This window comes from Ambystoma mexicanum, chromosome 4p (genome assembly GCF_040938575.1).
Source record: "Ambystoma mexicanum isolate Mex_15411 chromosome 4p, UKY_AmexF1_1, whole genome shotgun sequence".
Lineage (NCBI taxonomy): Eukaryota > Metazoa > Chordata > Amphibia > Caudata > Ambystomatidae > Ambystoma > Ambystoma mexicanum.
Genome location: NC_090927.1, coordinates 1,234,810,935 through 1,234,832,501, shown reverse-complemented (window position 1 = coordinate 1,234,832,501; position 21,567 = coordinate 1,234,810,935). Strand labels below are relative to the sequence as shown.

Below are 21,567 nucleotides of genomic sequence, written 5' to 3'. Positions count from 1 at the left end.
CCATTTGGGCTAACCTCCGCCCCGAGGGTCTTTACCAAGCTAATGTCGGTTGTGGCTGCAAGTCTAAGGAGGGAAGGGATTCATGTCTACCCTTACCTAGACGATTGGTTGATCAGAGCTGTATCTTCGGAACAGGTTCAGAGACAACTAGATTATGTTTGCCACTTCCTTCACAAGCTGGGCTTCTCCCTCAATTTAAAGAAGTCACAGATGATACCATCACAGAGACTCCAATTCATTGGAGCAGTCCTGGACACTTCCCTGGGAAGAGCCTTGCCACCAGAGGTGAGGGCTCGAGATATTCTGCAGATGGTCATCAGATTTCAGAATGCCCAATATCTCCCAGCCTACGACTTTCTGAGGTTGCTAGGCCTCATGGCATCCTGCATATTCCTCGTGCCGGAGGCTCGCCTGAGAATGAGATCCCTCCAGTGGGCACTGAGAACTCAGTGGTCACAGTTCTCAGGAAGGATGACAGATCTCCTTCGGATCCCGGTCAAAGTAGCCCGAGACCTTCAGTGGTGGGCCTGTCGGGAGAACATCCTGAAAGGAGAAATGTTTTGGCAACCATGGCCGGAGATAACAGTAGTCACGGATGCCTCACTCACGGGGTGGGGAGCTCACGCCAACGACTTGACCATCAGCGGTCGTTGGTCTCCATCGGAGTCCAGACTACATATCAACCTGTTGGAGCTGAGAGCCATCAGACTAGCGCTGAAGGCTTTTCTGCCGTCTGTACGGGGAAGAAACGTCCTAATAATGACGGACAATACAGTGGCCATGCACTACCTCAACAAAAGAGGAGGCGTAGGCTCACTACCACTGTGCAGAGAGGCGATGCAGCTCTGGTTTTGGGCAATTCAGGAAGGAATCTCTCTATCGGCAATTCACCTAGCCGGAGAGAAGAACTTGACAGCGGACGCTCTGAGCAGGCAGAGCACAGTCTCTCACGAGTGGGAGATAGCTCAGGAAGTCCTTCAAGAGATCTTCGCCCTTTGGGGAACCCCTCAAGTGGATCTGTTCGCCACCAGTATCAACAGGAAGTGCGACAGATTTTGCTCAAGGGAATTTCCCCCGAGAGGAGCTCTAGGAGATGCGTTCGTAGTGGACTGGGAGTTCCCACTTCTGTACGCGTTCCCTCCGGTCCCTGTCATTCCTCAAATGATCAGGAGGTTGAGAAGGTTTCGGAAGACCATGATCCTAATTGCCCCGGATTGGGCCAGGAGAACGTGGTACCCGGACCTTCTAGACATGTCCATCTGCCCTCCAATTCGACTGCCATACAGAGAGGATCTTCTCTCGCAGAAGGAAGGTCAGGTTCTCCATCCAGCCATCAAGACCCTCAACCTTCACGCTTGGTGTCTGAAAGGTTGAGGTACAAGGATTGGGACCTTCCGGATGATGTTATGGAGGTGTTGCTTTCGGCCAGAAGGCCGGCAACTAAAACTCTATACCGCTGCCGTTGGAACAAATTTTGCAGCTGGTGCAGAGAAAAGAATATTGAACCCTTTTCTTGTGGTACACCTATGGTGTTGTCATTCTTACTTTACCTGGCTAATTCAGGCCTACAGGTTGGCACAATTAAGGGCTATCTCGCAGCGCTATCAATCTTTAAGCGCACTGCAGAGGAGCCTTCATACTTCAAAATTCCATTGGTAATACAATACCTAAAAGGATTAACTAATGTTTATCCCCCGAAACCTTTTCAAGTTCCCTTATGGGATTTAAACCTAATTTTAAACTTCCTAAAGGGTGCCCCTTTTGAACCACTACACTCTTGTTCATTGAAGCTTCTCACCCTCAAAACTGTTTTGCTAATAGCATTGACATCTGCTAGAAGGGTTAGCGAGTTGCAAGCCTTATCGTGTAAACCTCCACATACAATCTTTTACAAGGACAAAGTTGTTCTTCAGGTGAAGCCTAACTTCCTCCCGAAGGTAGTCTCGGAGTTTCACATCACTCAGAAGATTATATTACCTTCTTTCTACCCTCCTCCTCATCCGGGGAAGGAGGAAGAGAGACTGCACAGGCTGGACCCTAAGCGAGCCTTGAGCTTTTATATCAGCAGATTGGCTAAGATCAGACAAGCAGACCAACTCTTTGTAGGTTATGCAGGACATAAGTTGGGCCTTCCAATAACAAAACAAACCATCTCCAGATGGATTATTTTAGCCATTCTGGAGTGCTACAAATTGGCAGGAAAGGAGCCTCCTCAAAATCTAAGGGCTCATTCTACCAGGGGTATCGCAACATCCTCAGCCCTTCAAAGAGGGGTGCCAATTCGAGATATATGTGCGGCTGCCACATGGTCGTCCGCACATACATTTACCAAATTCTATAGCCTGGATTCCTCCTCTAGTCAAGAAACTAGATTCGGCAAGGCTGTGTTACACTCTGTCCATTCTGGAAGGGTAACATAACTTTTATTACTCCCGCCTCCAGTCACAATACCACTGCTATGGGAGTCTATCTAAGATAAGGAATACGTCGGAGGACACAATCCCTTCGAAGAACTAGTTACTCTTACCTTGTAACGTTCTTTCGATGGGATGTTCCTCCGACGTATTCCTTATCGACCCTCCCATCCATCCCCGCAGTATGACTTCCTGTGGGTTTGCAGCCTATGCTCCTTCAAGGTGATTAGTCTAATCCAAAAACATTACTGGGGACTACAAAACGGAACTGAGCAACGGACGCTGCGCGCGGCCTTTATAGGCAGGATGACGTCGACGTCGGCACGGAGGCCGTCGAGGGTCATCGACTCGGCGATCATCGACGCGCAGCGCCCTCTGGCGAAAAAAAATTTTCCGAGGCCAGCAAAGCTGAAGGATTTCTATCTAAGATAAGGAATACGTCGGAGGAACATCCCATCGAAAGAACGTTACAAGGTAAGAGTAACTAGTTCATCTCTTCCATTGGAGTCACTACCACCCCCTGGTAGTCGTCTCCTCCCAAATGATCCTCTCTCACATTATCACCTCCAGGGTCAGTATCAGGTAGCGACTGCTGTCCCTTGGCTCATGTGATTAACAGGGTAGTGGAACCGAGCAATATAGTGCTATGTGAACAATTGTTTACTGACAATCCCGGGAATGAGATTCTCTGGTAAAATGCCAAACTAAGACCACGGAGGCCCACTACTACCAAGCCTAACATTGGCTTAATGCAAGGCACACATTTTAGTTAATAAAATGACACATGACATGAGCCAAATGCTCTATCGATCCAGAGGGTATAGACCTCCAATTTAATGTAAATTAGTGAAATTCTCCTCAAGACACTAAAACCAATCTTGAGGACAACTTCAACGGCTACAGACACGCCTTAGGAGCACCTGCAAGGTCACACCACTTCCATTCACCAACGTAACCTGAACTTCTAGTGGGTATTAAGCAGACTGCATGGAGACAAAGCAAGTTGCAACTCATATATTCTACATAACACAACAAGTCATCAAGTTTCAACTATTATGACAAGAATTGACTAAATGAATTCTCCAAACCCAGAAGTGGCTTAATGTTTAAGAGCTTACTTTGCACCACAGAAACATGCACATTAAATTGTAGTACAGTTTTAGAATTGCTATATCATATTTTGTCCCTATGTACAAATAATTCTGATGATAGACCAAATAGAAGAACACAGAGGAGGTGCGAGAGACTATTTTTACACACAGTGAGAGCGACTGTCCTCTTATTTGCAGAGGACTTCCTCAAGCTGGGCTATGAATGCAGTGACATCACTCTAGGGATGTGGTCATTAGAAGCCAAAATATTAGGAGTGGTAGGCCTGATGACAAGGCCACTGAACAATGAGTGACTGTGAAAATCAGTGAAGAAGGGGCTTAGTCTGCTTTTGTTAACACTCTTCAGGCTTCAAAACTATCTGACTATCGGATATAGGATGGTGGGTGCTCTCCAACCATGAATTATCCAAAGACCATAGCACTTGTAGCAATCTCCAAACCTGGAACATGAGGCCACAGACATTATTTTGGCGATGATTGTTGAATTATGGAACAACATTGAACAGTTTACGGTTGTGGCTTTGCAGGAGGTCTGGGCAAAAGACACTCTTGTATATACGGGTCGAAATCATATTGAAACTGTGGAAATTGTGTGGGGGCAATAGGAGTACCTTAAGGAGGATTACTATTGAGTGTTCCCAATCACCTAGATATTTGCAAGGTTGATTTGACATCACCCTATGTTTTGGCAGGATACATTACCGCGCAGGGGTTGGGCTCCTTCACACCAGGGTACTGATGATTAATATATACGACCTACCATGTCCTTCACATTCCCAGGAAATTATGGAAAAAAAGGTATCCCTGATGGAGGACACAAATAAGTCGGGCTCTATTACGATCATAATAGGTCAATATCTAAATTCCAAAATACCACTCAATATTTGATGAAAATCAAGGTGTACCCACAGCACAACTTACTACAATGTCAAGGGTTGAAATAGAAAGCATTTATGAAATCACATTGTTTAATTATACTAAACGGAAGGTGCATAGGGGACATTTCTGGAGGATTCACTAGATTCTCTGGTAGAAGTGCCTCAAGCTTGGATTATGTACTCATTCAAGCCATGCTATCCCCTCATTACGGGTTTAAGTATCTGTAGGGAAGAAAGCAACCACTTCCTCTCATTCTCATGTGTTATTCGTGCAATAAAACGTAATTGGCACAACCATCGATGGCGGTGCTGGCCATATAGAGATTAACAATGGAGGGAACCGAATAACATAATAGCTAATAGCACCGCCACTCCTCATCAGAAACAAAAAGAACATCAAAGTGGACAAAAACCTACCTCTCATTGTCGGACTCCTCTGATCCAGACTCCCTAGTAGACTCATACAATACCATCATGACTAAAGCTCTAAACATAATTGCCCCACTCAAGATGAGGAAAAGCAAACCCAGAGCACACTGGAACACTTGGTTCACTCCACAAATAAAACCCCTTAGAGCAGAAAAAGAAAACTAGCATGGAGACATCTACCCAAACCTTACAAAACAAACCTTAATATTTCTGCCTTTATATAAAAAAGAAATTTTACGTAACAATCAGGAAACATACAATGAGAGGATCAACAAAGCCAGCTCAAGTACCAAGGAATTATTTGTAATCTTAAGAGAAATGGAATCCCCGATCCCTCCCTCAGACAACTGTCCGATGGACAAACTCTGGTATACGAACATCCAGAATGCCCTAGTGAACAAAATTGCCCTACTACAGAACAAGATTGCAGATACAAAAAGTGAACCTACCGAACTTGGACAGGCAACCAGAATCCCAGCTCAGCCCACAAATCCTCTGCAGCAGTCTAATTTCTCCCAAGTCTCTATCCACGAGGTAGAAGAAATCATCTCCTCCCTCAAACCCCCCAGATGTCGGGGAGATAGTTGCCCGCCCCAGATGATTAAAGACACTGCCAGAGACCTGGCACCATTTATCTCTAAACTAATTAACGCATCCTTTTCATCTGGTAACGTCCCCAGTAACTTAAGAGTCCTGGGTATTGCCCCTTCTAAAAAAACAATCTCTGTACCCCACCATCCCCACTAACTATAGGCCGATTACAACTGTTCCCTTCCTACTCAAAATATCAGACAAAGTGGCATACTTGCAGATTCAGGAGTACCTAGAGACCAATCATCTGCTAGGGGCCTGTCAGTCGGAATTTAGGCCACAACACTGCACTGAAACTGCTTTAGTTGATCTAAAGGCACAGATCGATGAACTTGGGGACACAGGAAAAACAGCCTTGCTTCTTCTCCTTGATCTGTCCGCCGCCTTTGATCTGTTGGACCATAAAGTGCTCTGTAAACATCTGGCCTCATCACCAAACTTTTCCCAGGACGCCGTAGACGGGATCCATTCTTTTCTGAACAATAGGACCATGAGAGTCTTCTCTCAATCAGCGGCCGCTGATCCTATCCCAATAACATGTGGTGTACCACAAGGATCGTGCGTATCACCAACAATGTACAACATATTTACTAAGTCCTTGTTCGACGACTTGGATCATCTGGGTGTCATTTACACGAACTATGCAGATGACGGCCAGATCCTCCTACCTGTTTCAGGAGTTTGACGAGGACAGGGCCGTAGTAAATAAAATGCATCTAATCATCCAGGCTTGGATGGCCACACATGGCCTCTGCCTGAATGATAAAATGGAGCTCCTGATACTTGGTACCGTTACCGACCTGAACAAACTTAGCCCCAACTATGCCTCATTTAACATTGATGGGAATACTATTAAAGTGGTAAAGGAGGACACAACTCTAGGCTTTTACTTAGATTCAGCCCTAACCCTTAGTAGATAAGTTAATGCTATGGCATCAGCTATTGCTTACACTTGTAAGCTCATCAGAGCCTGTAAGCCTTTCTTATCGAATGACAGCTGTACCATTCTATCCAGTGCCCTAATACTGTCAAAGCTGGATTATTGCAATGCCTTGTACTTGGGTGCGAGCCAGTATATTATCAATACAATCCAAATTCTCCAGAGCAATGCTCTTAGAACCGCACTTGGCATACCCAACAGATAACACATTTCAGAGCTGAGGAGACAGAACAATTGGCTCACCATCAACAACAAAATTCTGCTTAAAACAGCCTTACGTACCCACAAATGTATCAATAAAGCAGCACCATTTTACCTATCAGAGAGAATGCTAAAAAAAACTTCACTGCGCCCCACCAGAACATCCAACTCTTTCTGTCTGGTCATCCCCAGATTCAAACTAAAGAAAGCTGGTGGTAGTAGTTTCCCGGTCATGGCGGTGCAGACCTGGAACACACTCCCACATTCCCTGAGAGTAGACCAGTCCTTCCACAACTTTAGGCACAACACTCTTAACTGGCTCAGAACTAATGACAAATAACTCGGTGGCATGTCAGCTGACACAGTACCCTGGCGATGTAACCTTCCGCCACTGACGGACTATCCAATGTTTGCCTACTATAACCTCTCTGTATCTGGGTATATATTCTGTATTTTACTGTATATATTCCTACTGCAATATGTAAATGTACCTCCTATATATGTCCTTGTAATGCTCTGTACATTCTTTTTTTTATTTTTATTACTTTATATCTGTAACCCATGTAACTTAGCCAAAAGTATACCTTTTGCGCCCAAATACCCTCGGGTTTGGTGCGCCATACAAATAAACAAACATACATGGTGCCGAACCAAATTAGGTAGAGCAAACCATTTTGTGTCAAAAGCTAGCGACAACCTAATAGAACAGGATTCTGAAATGGGAGCCAAGTTTGATAACAGGTCACAAAGACCCAAACAATTCAGGTTAAATACAAATTGATGATAGAGGGAGTTATACTAAGAACATTCCGCACTCCAAGCCTCCAAAAAGACACTGTTTAACATTCCTACTCGTGAGCAAAATTGCAATTATAGATTTGATGTGAATATTCTGAAAAGTAAACGAACACGAAGAAAGGCACTGAGACTCGCCTGTAAGGAAAGTGAACATCTCACCATAGCCAGTTTAGGCTGTAAAAACATTAAACGGCAATGCCAGAATTGGCTACGTAATTATAAGAATAGCCAGAAATTGGGAAATTGAGAGAACTAGTTGAGATTGTCCAGAAAAGGAGAGAGGATTTTGTCAGACAATGAATGATCAGCCTAGATATGCAAGAATATTAGGAGGGGTATCTAAGACAGCATGGGAGCAATTTATTACTCAAAATTTGCAAATTATTAAAAATGAAAAACTGTACACTAACGTTGACGATAAATGGGTGTTGTAACACAGAACTAAGGACGTTGTCGCACCCATAAAAAAATGTAATGATTCAAAAATGCTCTAATTCCAAATAGGGTATATTAAACCCTCATGAAACTGGGACCAAAGAGGTGGGTTGCAGTCTTACATATGCTATTCTACACCATCAGTATTACTGGAATTCCTTCTGAAACATGGACCCAAAGCATTGCAATAGCAGTGTATAAGAGGGGCCCTTACAACAGACCTAATAGTTACCACATACTAGCGATGTTGGATTTATTTTTTTAATGCTTAAATAGCTGTGTCAGCTAAAATATTTGCAATTGTACCATTAAATGAGATCAACCACTGAGTAGAAATGAACCCATGTACTCCATTCAACCAATTAGGCTTTTGTAAATCATCCTCTGTCGATAACAATAACCATCATTGAGAGTGCATGGTGTTTTCGACAGCAGCCAGAATATGTGGCCTTTGTCGATTTCATGAAGATCTCGGAAATTGACGAAACATGGGAACAAAATGCCGGAATTGATCAGTCTAGTCTTAATATTAGGAAATATACAAAATCAATACAAGAATACCTCGATTTACAGAGGAAAAGCGCAAATATCGCTGGATCTTGCTACCAAGAAAGATACATCATACATCAATGAGGAACTTGATCCTGGTCTATATTAAGGCCTTTTCAAACATTTTAGAATGGATTATAGCCATATAAAATTCAATTTGGTCAACACGTGATTGGAAATTTGAAAATGGATTGCTATGCATGTGGATTGTGTAATACTGAGCAGATTGAAACCGCTAAACACTTACTGTGCTCTTGCCCTATATCAAGAACGAAAGGTTGCATTGATAGCGGCAGGCAGGGTGTAGGAATTTAGCAATGATCCTCCCAGATTATGGGAAATGTTCAGACTGTAACGATCTGCTGCTCGTTAATCATTTTTCTAATCTATGGATGGTCATTCAGGGCTGATTAGGTGTACACAACAGCAATGCAGGGTTATAGAGCAAATTAACTTGACATAACCCTGAGATTAATCTGTATATGTCCCAATTATATACATTTTTTTTAAATACATGTAAATGAATTGACAGATTTGTATATATTGTATGTATTTGTTCAGAGTTTGAAACACTTTTTAAATAATACTGGGAAGCATGTATTGGTCTAGGTATGGAGTGATGCAAAGTGGTACCACTCCAATGTTAGCAGTCACTTTGGGAGGGAACAGGAGTTGGGACTTTCTGAACTGCTAATGTCCCCCTCTAGGGTAAGTCTGGCACCAGGTTCTACCTTGGTAGGCCTCCTACCCCAAGCTAAGAGGGGATCCTCCTATCCCTTGTGAAAAGGTCAGATTGATGACCGTGTCAAAGTGCAAACCCGGTTGACCGAGCGGAAGCCTTTTTTTTTATTTGTCAGACAAATCTTTCATATCACCTTTTTAGATCTAAATCCAATGATGTTTAGCTAGGGAAGCAGTTAATTCAAATGGCATACAACAGTTGTCCTGCTATTCCTCTGAAGACCTTGACGACTTTAGTTTGATTCCTTGTCTGGAACCTCTGTCCTTATGGCCAAATCCATGATTTAAGACTCAGACAGCGGATGTGCCTTTTGGGTCCTGCTTCGATCAGTTCCAATCTTCAAAATATTAGTCTGGGATTGTGCAGAATCTCCCACCAACAACCCTCACAGCTAATGTTCTAATACACACGGATGCAAAATCAGATTAAAAATGTCTTACAGCATCTCTCACCACATTGTTGTAATTTTAAATGAATGTTGATGGTAGTCTAGACACAGACCAGGTATGAGCATCTTACTTGGAAGTCCAGCTTGTTTTATTTACAATGTGTACAGGTTCCTGGTCATCTTAAGATATATACAAGAGAGACTGACCATTCTCATGCACCCCAGCTCAGGTCCCCAACTGATACCCTCAGAATATTCACGCACCAAGCTTTCATGAACATTCTCCGGAGCGGTCACTCGAGCTTGCAACCACATTCTATCAACGTCCATAGATGGCCAGCAGGACAAGATAACAGTCAGCCAGTCGCAATGTCTCCATTTCGTACATACAACACACAACCAAAACATCGCCTACCACACAACATTCAACTCTGTCTTATAAACAAGTACAAATGGGTGGACATGTGATCACAACCAAAGCAACCTCAACACTGCAGAAATAAACTTGGCATTTCAGGTTATAGCCAGCAGCGAACCACAGGGCACCAGTACATCGAGGGATGCAGAGCCCAGACAAGTCAATCTTGACAGCCCTATGCCCAATAAAAGCTATCTGCCCCAGAGTGGTGTCGCACTTACCCTCCAATGCGAAGCATTGTCATCGTAAGACGTCCAACTTATGACCTTTAAAAAATGGGGTCTTATTGTAACGTTCCAGCTGCATTTTAAAGTCATGATTAACCAAAATATGCCACCAAGACCTGTTGGTATACCTGTGGTGATCGCTCTCGCTCTCGCTCTCGCTCTCTCTCTCTCTCTCTCTTTCTCTCTCTTCTCTCTCTCTTCTCTCCCCCCTCCCCCTCCCCAACAGTACATGGAATCAAACTCTACTGACCTGTTCACTAAAAGCCACAATATTATATGTATTCAGTTCAATTGCAGAAGGCCACGAAAGAATTAAAACCCAAGCCTGGAAAGATCTTACTTCAAACCCCACACTATGCTGAAGACCAAAGAATATGCCTAAAACCGAAAAAACAGAGGTGGGACGGCTATGGGGGTGGGTTAAGTGATCCAAACATTCCACATTTTCATTCAAGCAGGCTTCACTCTTAAACGCACACACCTGAACCTGTGGCATCAAATCCACACAATCATGCAAGCCATGTAGGCCAGAGACCTATCCAAGATGAAAACAGTGCATATGTTTAGAGAATCAATAGCTATGCATTTTAACAAAGGTGTTATCCCTGGGAGTTACTGTGCTGCTATGGTCCACAACAGTATTACCAGAGCCCATGCAGGAGTAACCAAGAACAGTGGGGGTTCCGAGGCTTTGGGACTTCTCTCCCGTTGCCATCCTCAGTCAGAAACAGAATCATGGCCCCTGCGAGACGCAGAGCACCTCCCCTGCACCAGGAGCCCCAGCGGAGTCTCACCCATCGACACAACGCATCCTCAGCAGGTATGCTTGGAAGTGCTGTTTGATTTGCACATGCGTTGCAAAACAAATGAATCGAGGCAACTTCATCTGCAGTAGCACCGCCTCGCATCCTGCTCGCACAGCCAGAGTGCAGTGTTTTCTTTTCATTGTTTCGCCCTGCACACTTCTTCGTTGATCTACGGCGACATAACATCAAAGATAGCCGCCCTGACATACCAAAGCGAAGTTCTTACCTAAAGCAGCCTAATGCCGCTGTGATAGGCTGGAACATCCTCTTAAACTAGCCAATCCTGCAGCCGGCAGGCATAAGCCGCCCCCCCTCGCCAAGGCCCCACTCCTAAAGCTCCTGTTAGCGTGCAGCGCATATTGCTCCAGGCACCACCATCGAAGCCCTGCAAAGCATGCTGTGGTGTAACATTCTTCAAGTAAGTCAATAGTGCCGTACTGTTGATATAATTAACACATTCCATAAACATTCATTGGCTCTCTGCCAAACCTTTTCACATTTGCCACCACTGTGCAGACTTGCTAGATTAATCAACTGAGGCCCAAATACCTCCCATTAATTACTGGGAACCACGACTGGACTCTAAATATGTTTGGTCAACCCACCGGCTAATCCAACCCAGTCAACTTCCACATGCTCCACACGTCCATTGATTTGCATGTACTGCCGATTTGTATGCATAGGTGTTAGAAACCCTCAGACCATCCTGTTTAGCCACATGTGCCTACTATATGCCACAAGCCCATTCAAATGGTATAATGTTCTTATTGAGGCATACGCCCTTGGCTACCATTTAAACTTGGGTGTGTTGTTCTACTGTGCCATAAGCTCTTGGCTACCATTCAAACTTTGGTGTGCTGCTTTTAATGTGTCGAAAGCCCATGCCTACCACTTAAACCAAGCCCACTCACAATGACTAGCCACACGCTCCCTATAGCCCATGGTGCAAATATTTAATTTGAATAACCTTCCCCCATGCCCAATCCTATTGCAAATGTCACGCCTTCTCCCTAACTCGTACGATTTTCCACCTACTCACTTCCTTCCGAAGACTAATCCCTTCACTCGCACTACCACCTCACACCTGAAAATTCCCAACCACCCAGAGTTGAGGAGTGAATCTCCACTTCCCTGCATCTACACCCGCACAATATCTTGCCCCCTCGAATACAGAAAAAAAACGCCTAGTCTCCCGAATATTCCCAACCATCAAAAACCCTCCCACCATCACCCCATCCTTCGCACAGAGAAATGAGCTACTCGCCTCTAGAACAAAGACCCGCCTATCAACTAGACTTCACCACACACTTGCATGCATCAGCTCACCCAGGAACGTTGTCGCCTATACTGGCGCACCTGCATCCAATAAGGAGAAGCCAACAAAACCTAGCTCCTTGAAAACCAACACCTTGCACACTGCCAACACAGATACCACAACACACATTGAGGGAGCCCTTATCAGTGCCATAACCCTCCTTGCAAATGCCTTGGACATTGCAGACCTTATTAAACCCAATGATCTAGACATCCTTGCTGTCACCGAAACCTGGCTGCAACCAGAAGCTGGCCCTATCCTCCCCATGGCTATCCCATAAGGATACACAATTGTCAGGAAAGATAGAATGACCTCCAAAGGAGGTGGAGTGGCGCTCATCGCCAAGAATAACATCAGTCTGAGAGAATCCCCTAACGACGCCTTCCCTTCGGGGGAATTGATTTCACTCAAAATCTCGCTCACTGCCACATCCACCCTCACCTTACACCTTGTCTACAGACCCCCAAGCCCGGTGACCTCATTCGTGGAAGATTGCTTCTCTCCTCACAACCAACACCAAACCCTTATCAAAAATAGTCATTATGCGTGATTTCAACTTGGGCCTCAACGTCCCAGCAGACACCCAGGCTCTTGCTCTTGCCAACACTATCGAAGCACAAGTCTTCACGCATCGTATCTCCAACCCCATGCATTACAAAGGACGAATATTAGATTGGCTAGCAGACCTTAACTGCCTTACCAATATACTAGCTAACAACCCAGGCCCATGGTCAGACCACAACATCATTCTATTCACTATCGCTGTGATAACTAAACCGAATAATCCCCCTCAACTCACTCCGGCGACACTCTCAATAAGCCTTCGGAACATCACCCCTCACAACATGCTCCCAGTGCTACTACCAATAACCACTTACCTTAACACCACTCCCGACCCCACCTCCATGGTGTCCCTCTACAACCAAACGCTCCAAGCTGCCATCAATAAAGTTGCTCCCCTGGGCCACCGTAAAGCCAAACCTATAGCTCATACCAATTCCTGGTTCACAGCTAGCCTCAAAAGCCTAAGCTCTGCTAAAAGAACTGCAGTGTGTGACTGGAAAAAAACACCATCTGATGCAAACAAGCTTCACTTCAATACCTTAGCCACAGAATACAAGGCAACCACTATCCAATCAAAGGGCAATTCATACGATATGAGAATTGAAAACGCTCACTCAGACACCAGAGAGCTCTTCTCCATATTACAGGAGCTCGAATCACTAGCCCCAACACCTGACCACTGCATCAAGGATTAGCCCTGATGTACGAACATCCAAAATGCCCTTTCTGACAAGATTACCCTTCTCCCAAAAAAAAATCAAATATAAAAAATCTAAACTCACTCTAGGCACCCATCGTCTAGTCCTACCCACCACCACACTCACCACTGTCGCCAGATTAAAATTCACCCCCGTCTCCACCGCCGAAAGTATAAAAATTATCAAGGGACTGAAGCCCTCCAGATGCCATGGTGATGTTTGCCCGCCACTCTCATTAAAGACTGTTAATGAGCTTGAACCGTTCATCACAACCCTGATTAACAACTCCTTTTCCTCCAGTAAGGTACCAGAAAATCTGAAAGAAGCTTGCATACTCCCACTGCTCAAAAAAACCTACACTGGACCCAAATGTTCCCACCAATTACCGTCCTATCACAACAGTACTGTTCCTTCTGAAAATACTTGACAGAGTATCCTACCGAATGTACTAGTACAGAGCTGGGTGTGCCTCTTTTTTCTGGGGGCTGTGTGGAGGAGGACAAAACTATTATATTATAGGGGGGATTTCCACAAAACCGCTACCCACCTTTACACATACGTGGTGTGAAAGACCACACTTAACAATAGAGACCCGTCAGAAATTTAGACAGAATTTAAAGAATACATAGTTTAATCATAATATACACAACATAAAACAAGCTTTATAAAACACTTAAAAAAACAAAAAAAAAAACAATGCATGATCTAATGTTTTTGCAAGCTCTTAATGGCCAAAGCAATGAAATGAGGACATATCTAGATTAAGTCTTATCATCACAAAGGATGAGTGAGGTTAGTGGGGAGGTGAGGGACAAGTTTTCAATAATAAATACACCCTCTTTTTTTAACTCCCTTCAATTTGTCGACACTAAACTGTTTCTGGGTCCCAACTTTAGACTAGCATGCAGTTGACTCAATCTTATTTGCATGATCTTGTGGACCCGTCTTCAGGACACTGTGTAGTGCCACAGATTCAGTCAAAGATGACGCATTGTAAAGAGATATGCGGATCTCACAAATCTAAAAAAACAAAACAAAGATGTGTTGGTAATTAAAAACACTTGGTCACATATTGTCTCTATTGTTGGACGGTGGATCTCTTCACTAACCTTACATTTCTTTTAAGGCTTGTCAGGGAGCACTTGTTGTACCGATTAAAGCAATTTTCTCCGAGAGTGGCGATTACAGCCACCTGTAAACGAAACAGTATAAATGTGCTTGATCCTATTTTCAAATATATTTCATTTAATGCATCCTCTAGCTTGCACATATCAAATTGATTTCTAGGACACATCTATAGAAAGGATCTCTTTTTTACAGTATTTCACAGTGGTTTTTTGTCACATCTTACAATTTGATGCCTTCACGTTTACGTGAAAGTCTCGTGATTGCAAAAGATTTTACTCTTAGTTTAGAAACAAGGTTCTAAGTCATTTTTGGAGCCAAATATCATCCCATGATGATGTACGACTGTGTTTCAATTAACGTTGAGCTAACAACCTATAAGCATGGGTTAGATTGTAGTTACCTTACTGGTGTCTGTGTGTGCATGCAACTGCACATTGAAAGTGAATTTTCAGCGCCACAACTTGCACTGTGGAAACTTGCCTTCTTCTGAAACAACAGAATGCCATGTGTGCCAACATTTAGAAGTTGTACAGGATGTTATTAAAGTGAGCTCTGCTAACATCTATTACCGTGATCAAATGCGGGTCTATTTGGAATTATATTCAATTGACAGCTTGTATATGTGCTTTCATTTGTAATTACCTTAGAAACTTCTGGAGGTGCATAAGATTGAACGCTGATGAAAACTGCCAGAGGCGGACTCCCGTACTGTGGAGGATTCCTTCTTAAATTGTTCTAAATTGACAACAAGCAATGCGTGCCAGTGTTTAGATATTGCCCAGCTGTATACAGGCTATTTCTTTTGTCATGTTGGTATTATGTGCAGGAAGAGACTTACTTGATGATTCAAGCTGTGCCGTTGCACCCAACCAAGGTCTGCTTCCAAGCCTTCGATGAAACGCTAGAGCGTGCAGCTCTAGTTTTCGTGTTTATACTGCTGTGTAACAGTTTGTCGACAAATTGAAGGGAGATAAAAAAGAGGGTGTATTTATTATTGAAAACTTGTGCCTCACCTCCCCACTAAACGCACTCACTCTTTGGCCATTAAGAGCTTGCAAAAACATTAGATCAAGCATGGTTTTTTTAAGTGTTAATGCTTGTTTATGTTGTGTATATTATGATAAAAATATGTATTATTTGTTAAATTCTGTCTAAATAATTTATGACCGGTCTCTATTGTTCAGAGTGTCCTACCTACAGATCCAAACATTTCTAGAATACCACAACCTCCTAGGCCTCTGCCAATCAAGCTTCCACCCTGGTCACGGAACTGAAATTGCCCTCCTGGACCTTAAAATACAAATGGACCTAATTAAAGACAAGGGGGACTTGGCAATCCTCCTCCTACTTGACTTATCTGCAGCCTTCGACTTAGTTAATCACAAGATGGTCTGCCAACATCTCGCCCTAGCTGCCCACTACTCGACCAATGCCATAAATTGGATTGGATCATTCCTCTCTAACCGCACAATGAGTCTTCGCCACCTTGGCTCCAGGCTCACCAGCCCCAGTCTCCTTTGGAGTTTCCCAAGGCGCTTGCGTCTCACCAACTTTCTATAACGTGTTCACTAAGCCACAATTCAACCTCTTGGAGAAACTGGGTATCACGTACACTAACTATGCTGACAAACCCAACTTCTCCTACCAATCACTGGTAACTGACACAGACTCTAACCTATTGAATCAAATCTGCCTCACTATTCAAGCCTGGATGGCCCAACATGAACTCTGTCAGAATGATGAAAAAACGGAACTACTCATCATCGGTAACCAATCCAGTTTGAATAATTTTCCCCAATCCTACAAATTCTTCATCATTAACAGCAATATCATCACTGTAGCTAATGAGGTAAAAGCTCTAGGAGTCTACCTTGACTCATCTCTCTCCCTAACCAGACAAGTTAACGCAATAGCCTCAGCAGCGGCTTACACTGCTAAACTGATCATAGCTTGCCGACCTTTCCTAACTACAGATAATTGCATCACCCTTGCAAGAGCAATTTCCTATCACGGATTGACTACTGCAACTGCCTCTTTGTAGGCTCCAATGCCCGAAACATCAACAAACTTCAAATAGTACAGAACAATGCATTCAGAGTTGCTCTCAACATTCCTAGAAAAGAACACATTTCATTAGCTAGATGCAACATCCACTGGCTACCAGTTAGAGATCGCATTACATTCAAAACCCTCTCATTAACACACACATGCCTCTCCAATAGCGCCCCGATTTACCTAGCAAGACATCTCTCTAAAGCCCAGTCCAACAGACCCACCCGCTCAGCCTTTTCTTGTCGCATTCCCATTCCCAGGTTCAGACAACAAAAAGCTGGAGGATCCAGCTTCCCCGTGATTGTGGCCAAACAATGGAACACTATACCCTTGGCCTTGAGATCAGACCCATCCCTTTGGTCCTTCCGCAAAGGCCTCAAAACATGGCTCTTCTCCCAAGAGTCCTAGAAACTCTATGTAAGTTGTATCTTCTTTGGCTATCACCTGAAACTTGTGTAGAATTCCCTGTAACCAATGTAAGCAACTTCTGTAACCTTTTACCTAAGGGAGCAAATTATGCAATGTCTGTAATCTTTTACCAGTGCACGTAACCACTGTAACCATCCTCTTAAGCTAAAAGCGCCTAGATGCCTCTGGGTTATGTGCGCTATAGAAATGACAAAATAAATGAATGCATTACATTTCTATGTAGTAAGCATGGCTAGTTGGCCCAAAAAACTCTGTGTAGGGGCTCCCAAACACAATGCAGTTTACATTAATACTGCTGTCCTGCTCTATCTTCAGCTCAACGTGTTCCGAAAGTTTAGGTCTTCTGAGGAAGTACCTTATTATGCTGAGCTCTAGAGACGCCATGTCTCGGAGGCAGCCGAGCTGCAGGAACATTGTTGGGCTGATGGTTCCCTAGGACTTTTGGACCGCTCACTTCAGTGAGCTGCATATTTTTCCCCTTCCTTGCAAAACCACTGAAACCGTCACACACCAGCATAAAGCAGATGGAGTGTGCAGGGGTTGTGGGACTTTGGCCGTGTGCGATGGTGTTGTGGTGTTCTAATCTTTTGTTTCAAGATGCTGAGCGGCGAGGCACACCCATTCGGGCCATCATAAGCACTTGTCACTTAAACCCCAAAGCCCTGGGGGAGACCTGGCTGGAATGAAAACCTCAAATTTCAACATGCTTTAACGGTCTGGGTCCCCCATTGGTCCTTGGGCACTAAAACAGCATTGGAGAAATCTCCTGCAGCAGTGTAATTCTTGGAAACCAGGGCGGCATTTGTGGGCTGTGTATGTTAGGTAAACTAGACCATACTGATGCCTGCAACGGACATCCTACCTGCTGCATTTGAAGGTCTGTGAAATCCCCTTTAATCTGCAGCACTGGGCTGAGGGCACCTTTTTTAAGGTGTGCCTTGTTCCTTACCAGCACTCAACTCTCTAGCAGTTAAACTAGGTTTGGGTATTAATAAGGTTGAGCCGCGGTGACCTCAAAGCCTATGCTCTTGCTCTGATCCCCTTGCATTCAGCAGTCCAGCTCCACATGGGGCTTTGCACAGTTCACTTTGAAGGATGGGTATCACCTTTTAGAGACGGTGAGTCCTCTATCTTTTGCTGCTCCTTCTTTCCTGTGGGTCATTATTTTTTACATTTGTCACCAATTCGTGTGATTTCAATAAGGATTAATCGAAGTCTAGACACAGAACAACTGTAAACCTCGAAAGAAAGGTATCAGGTAATATTATCCCCATATTTATATATGGTCGCCGTAAATAATATCGGCGGGAAAAGGTCGTGGCGATATTATTTGGGTGACCATATATATGGGGACAAGGGCAAGAAAAAATTCAAATTTTTAAAAAAAAAAATAATAAAAAAAAAATTGGGGGTTGCGGGGGTGTCCCCCGCATGTTCCATGCAATAATGTCGCCACAAAAAACGGCCATTTTTCGACGCTATTTTTGTATGGTGAAATTTTTGTGGCAACATTATTACATGGAACCGAAAGAAAGCCCAGATCATATTTATTTTACAATATATACAGTTTCCAGTTACTCTTAAGCTATTACAAAGGAGAGACCATCCACCAGCCTCGTTCCCTCAAGCTCGGATTGCCAACTCGCACATTGAGAACCTCTGCATACCAAGCATTCATCAACTTTCTCCTAAGGTATCGCCTATACTTGCACCAGCATTATATCTGCATTCATAGGTGGCCAGTAGGACAGGACAGCATGCAGCCACTTGCAAAACACACATTTTCTCTTGTTCCAAATCTACCCGATTGTATCTGCAGTTTGACGTTAACTCATTGAAATCCAGAACCAATCATGTTACATTTCTTTCTATCGTCCAGTTTAATCCCCAAGATTCAACCAGAAAGACCACTTGTTAACTTGCTTGTTTTATGTTGGCATGTGCTAATGCACACAGGCCAGTAACCTACAGAAATGCAAGCTGCGATTCAGTATCTTTGTGAATGAATGCAGCAGTAAGTGCTTCCGTTATTTTCTTAAGCTAGCCAGACTTGCCATTGCATGTGTATAATTTCTAGCATCTTTAACAAACTTGCAAAAACCGTCCAGGTTTTAGCGCAGGCCAGGTCAGACGAGGATAAAACATGTGACTCTTTTTACACTGCCTCCTTTTGTTTTTCAGATACTGTCCCCTCTGGGGCGCATAAGTGAAGCACTGAATGATCTCTCCAAGGCTATCCAGCTTCAGCCTTCTGCACGGCTATACAGACACAGAGGCACCCTTCACTTCATATCCGAGGTTAGTTCAGATTGTTGAACATGTTCACAGGGTAGGAGAATTTAATTACTCCACTATGATATTCCACAATTATAGAGTAGCTTTAAAGTGCTATTGTCATATTCTTTCAATTGAATTGCATACATTTATATAATAAAAACTGTTAAACTACTGAGTCTGAAAAAGGCATCCCATGTACTGTAATCTATTTTTAAGGCCCTCAAACCAGCCTTTCTCCGATACCTTATAGTATCCAATGTAAGTAAGTCTCTTCACAGCAGCCTAGATGGGTACAAAAACAAAGATATAGGTTGAATGATAGAATCTTCACATAACATATCTTCCTGTTGAAATTGTCCTTATTGCTGTTAATTATGTCTTAACGGCTTTAACACTTTTCTACTCTCAAAGGAGGGACATCTTGTGCTCTTATAATAGGAAATTTGTTGAAGCTAAGTAACCAGTTCTCCGTCTGTTCTATTCAGTGTATAACTGCCTTTTCCTCAACCAAAGCATAGACCATTTTCTACTACCCAAAAATAGCCTGTGTTGAAATAATTTCTCATATGCTTTTCCCAGTTTTATGTTGGCAAGAGTTACCCAAATACATATGTGTTTAGTCAACAAGTATTGGTTGATTGTTTTTTGTCATTACTTGTTGCATCCACTCGAAGCAAATGAGCAAAGTGCATGAAACCTCACATCTGTTACATTCAATGCATTTTGTTTGAGTTAATACTGTTTAAGGGTACATTTAGTGCTGGTTCACACATGCTTAAAACGGTAAGAGGCTACCTTCCATTTTGACACACAGTTCTGATTATTGCATATCCACAGGCTTTATTTTTGCATTTTAATTATTTGATTTCAACCTAACTCGATTTGCCTCTTTTGTATAGTGAAGTTAATGGTTTACTACACCTGCGCGGGTTCTGTTTATTCCTGTATTATACTAAATACCATAAGAACTGTGAACTATATATTTTTGATGGGTGATGAATAAATATGAGCTGCATAGTTTTCTTGACATTTGATCACATGCGGTCATCTTTTGGTCTGTGGGCAGATCAACCATAACGCTGATGCCTACCTACAAATCACCTGTTTTGCCAGTTTGCGGATGGTGTCTGTCTCTGTCCTAACATTCTTAAAATAGTCTCGAGTCCTTTCTGAAACAATGCCCAAAGAAATGGGCAACAGTTCCAAATAATAAACTTAACAAGTCTTCATCCTCCTGGCCACCCTATACGTCAGGACAAACGTTCTAATTAATTGTCAAGAGTTCACAAACCCGAGAATCTCGCATGTCCAACCTTGGTCTCACTCAACAAAATAGATAAATGCTCTCCCAGTGGGCAAGTCTGGACCCTTCTTCCAAGATCCTGCTTTTCCAATACTTACGAGACCTCTTCCAGGTTTTCAGGCTTCTTAGGTTTCTCTTCTCCGGCTTCTCCTTGGCCTCTTGCACTCCCAACTTGTACATAGTTGTCTTTAGCTTTCCTTGCCTCACATGTTCACTTTTCCTACCAGACCTTGGGTTTTCTCAGCGTTCACTTTAGATCTCTTCCAGGACTTGGGTTTCCTTACAATTTATCCTCGCAACAGTGGGTATTTCTCTCCTCTCCCACCTACTCATTCAGGGTCCTTCTCAGGCAGACTGTTAATGTTACGCTTCTGCCAGTGATGTCTCCTCTTGCAACCTGCCAGGAAGCCCTTAACTGTCTGGCTTTTTGTTTTCACTGCTTGCTCAGGGACACCTCTGTAGTTCTTCATCATTTAACAAACCCTGTTGTGCATCGACTCTCTGGCGTACCCTTCTTGGAGTAATTGTTGCACACCTGCTAAAACACTGGTTCTGTTTGTTAGACTCTGGTAGGTCATACACATTTCTTTTTACTTGGGGCTCTCCTCTTATGTCCCTGCACCCCCTCTCCAAACCCATAACCCCCTAAATATATTATGCCATCACAGTAGCGCAAGGCATAGTTAAGGTTTGGACAAACTCTGTGGCATATCAGAAAATTACTTTTCTCAATAACTTCAGAACACTTGCATGAACAAATCTGAAAATATTCCAGAGTAATATTTCGAGGCAGTCACCTGTGTGTGCAACATTATAGATTTGTACATTAACCGCTTCATAGTGTGACGAATCAAGGGAATTCGTCCCTTCTCC

At 43.4% G+C, this 21,567-nt stretch overlaps 1 protein-coding gene and 1 long non-coding RNA gene across 6 annotated transcripts in view; one reads left to right on the top strand and one right to left on the bottom strand.

Moving 5' to 3' along the window:
• Positions 1–21,567, top strand: part of TTC13 (tetratricopeptide repeat domain 13) — a 1,871,796-nt gene that overhangs the window by 728,934 nt on the left and 1,121,295 nt on the right. For all 5 annotated transcript variants that reach the window (XM_069606893.1, XM_069606895.1, XM_069606894.1 and 2 more), the window contains one exon: positions 19,296–19,412. In XM_069606893.1, coding sequence (XP_069462994.1) covers positions 19,296–19,412 — 117 coding nt within the window. The remainder of the gene's footprint in view (positions 1–19,295; positions 19,413–21,567) is intronic.
• LOC138453761 (uncharacterized) lies at positions 14,222–15,119 on the bottom strand. Its single transcript, XR_011260518.1, has 3 exons — positions 15,034–15,119; positions 14,615–14,697; positions 14,222–14,525 (listed from the first exon to the last, which is right to left on the bottom strand). It is a non-coding gene; the product is annotated as an uncharacterized lncRNA (long non-coding RNA).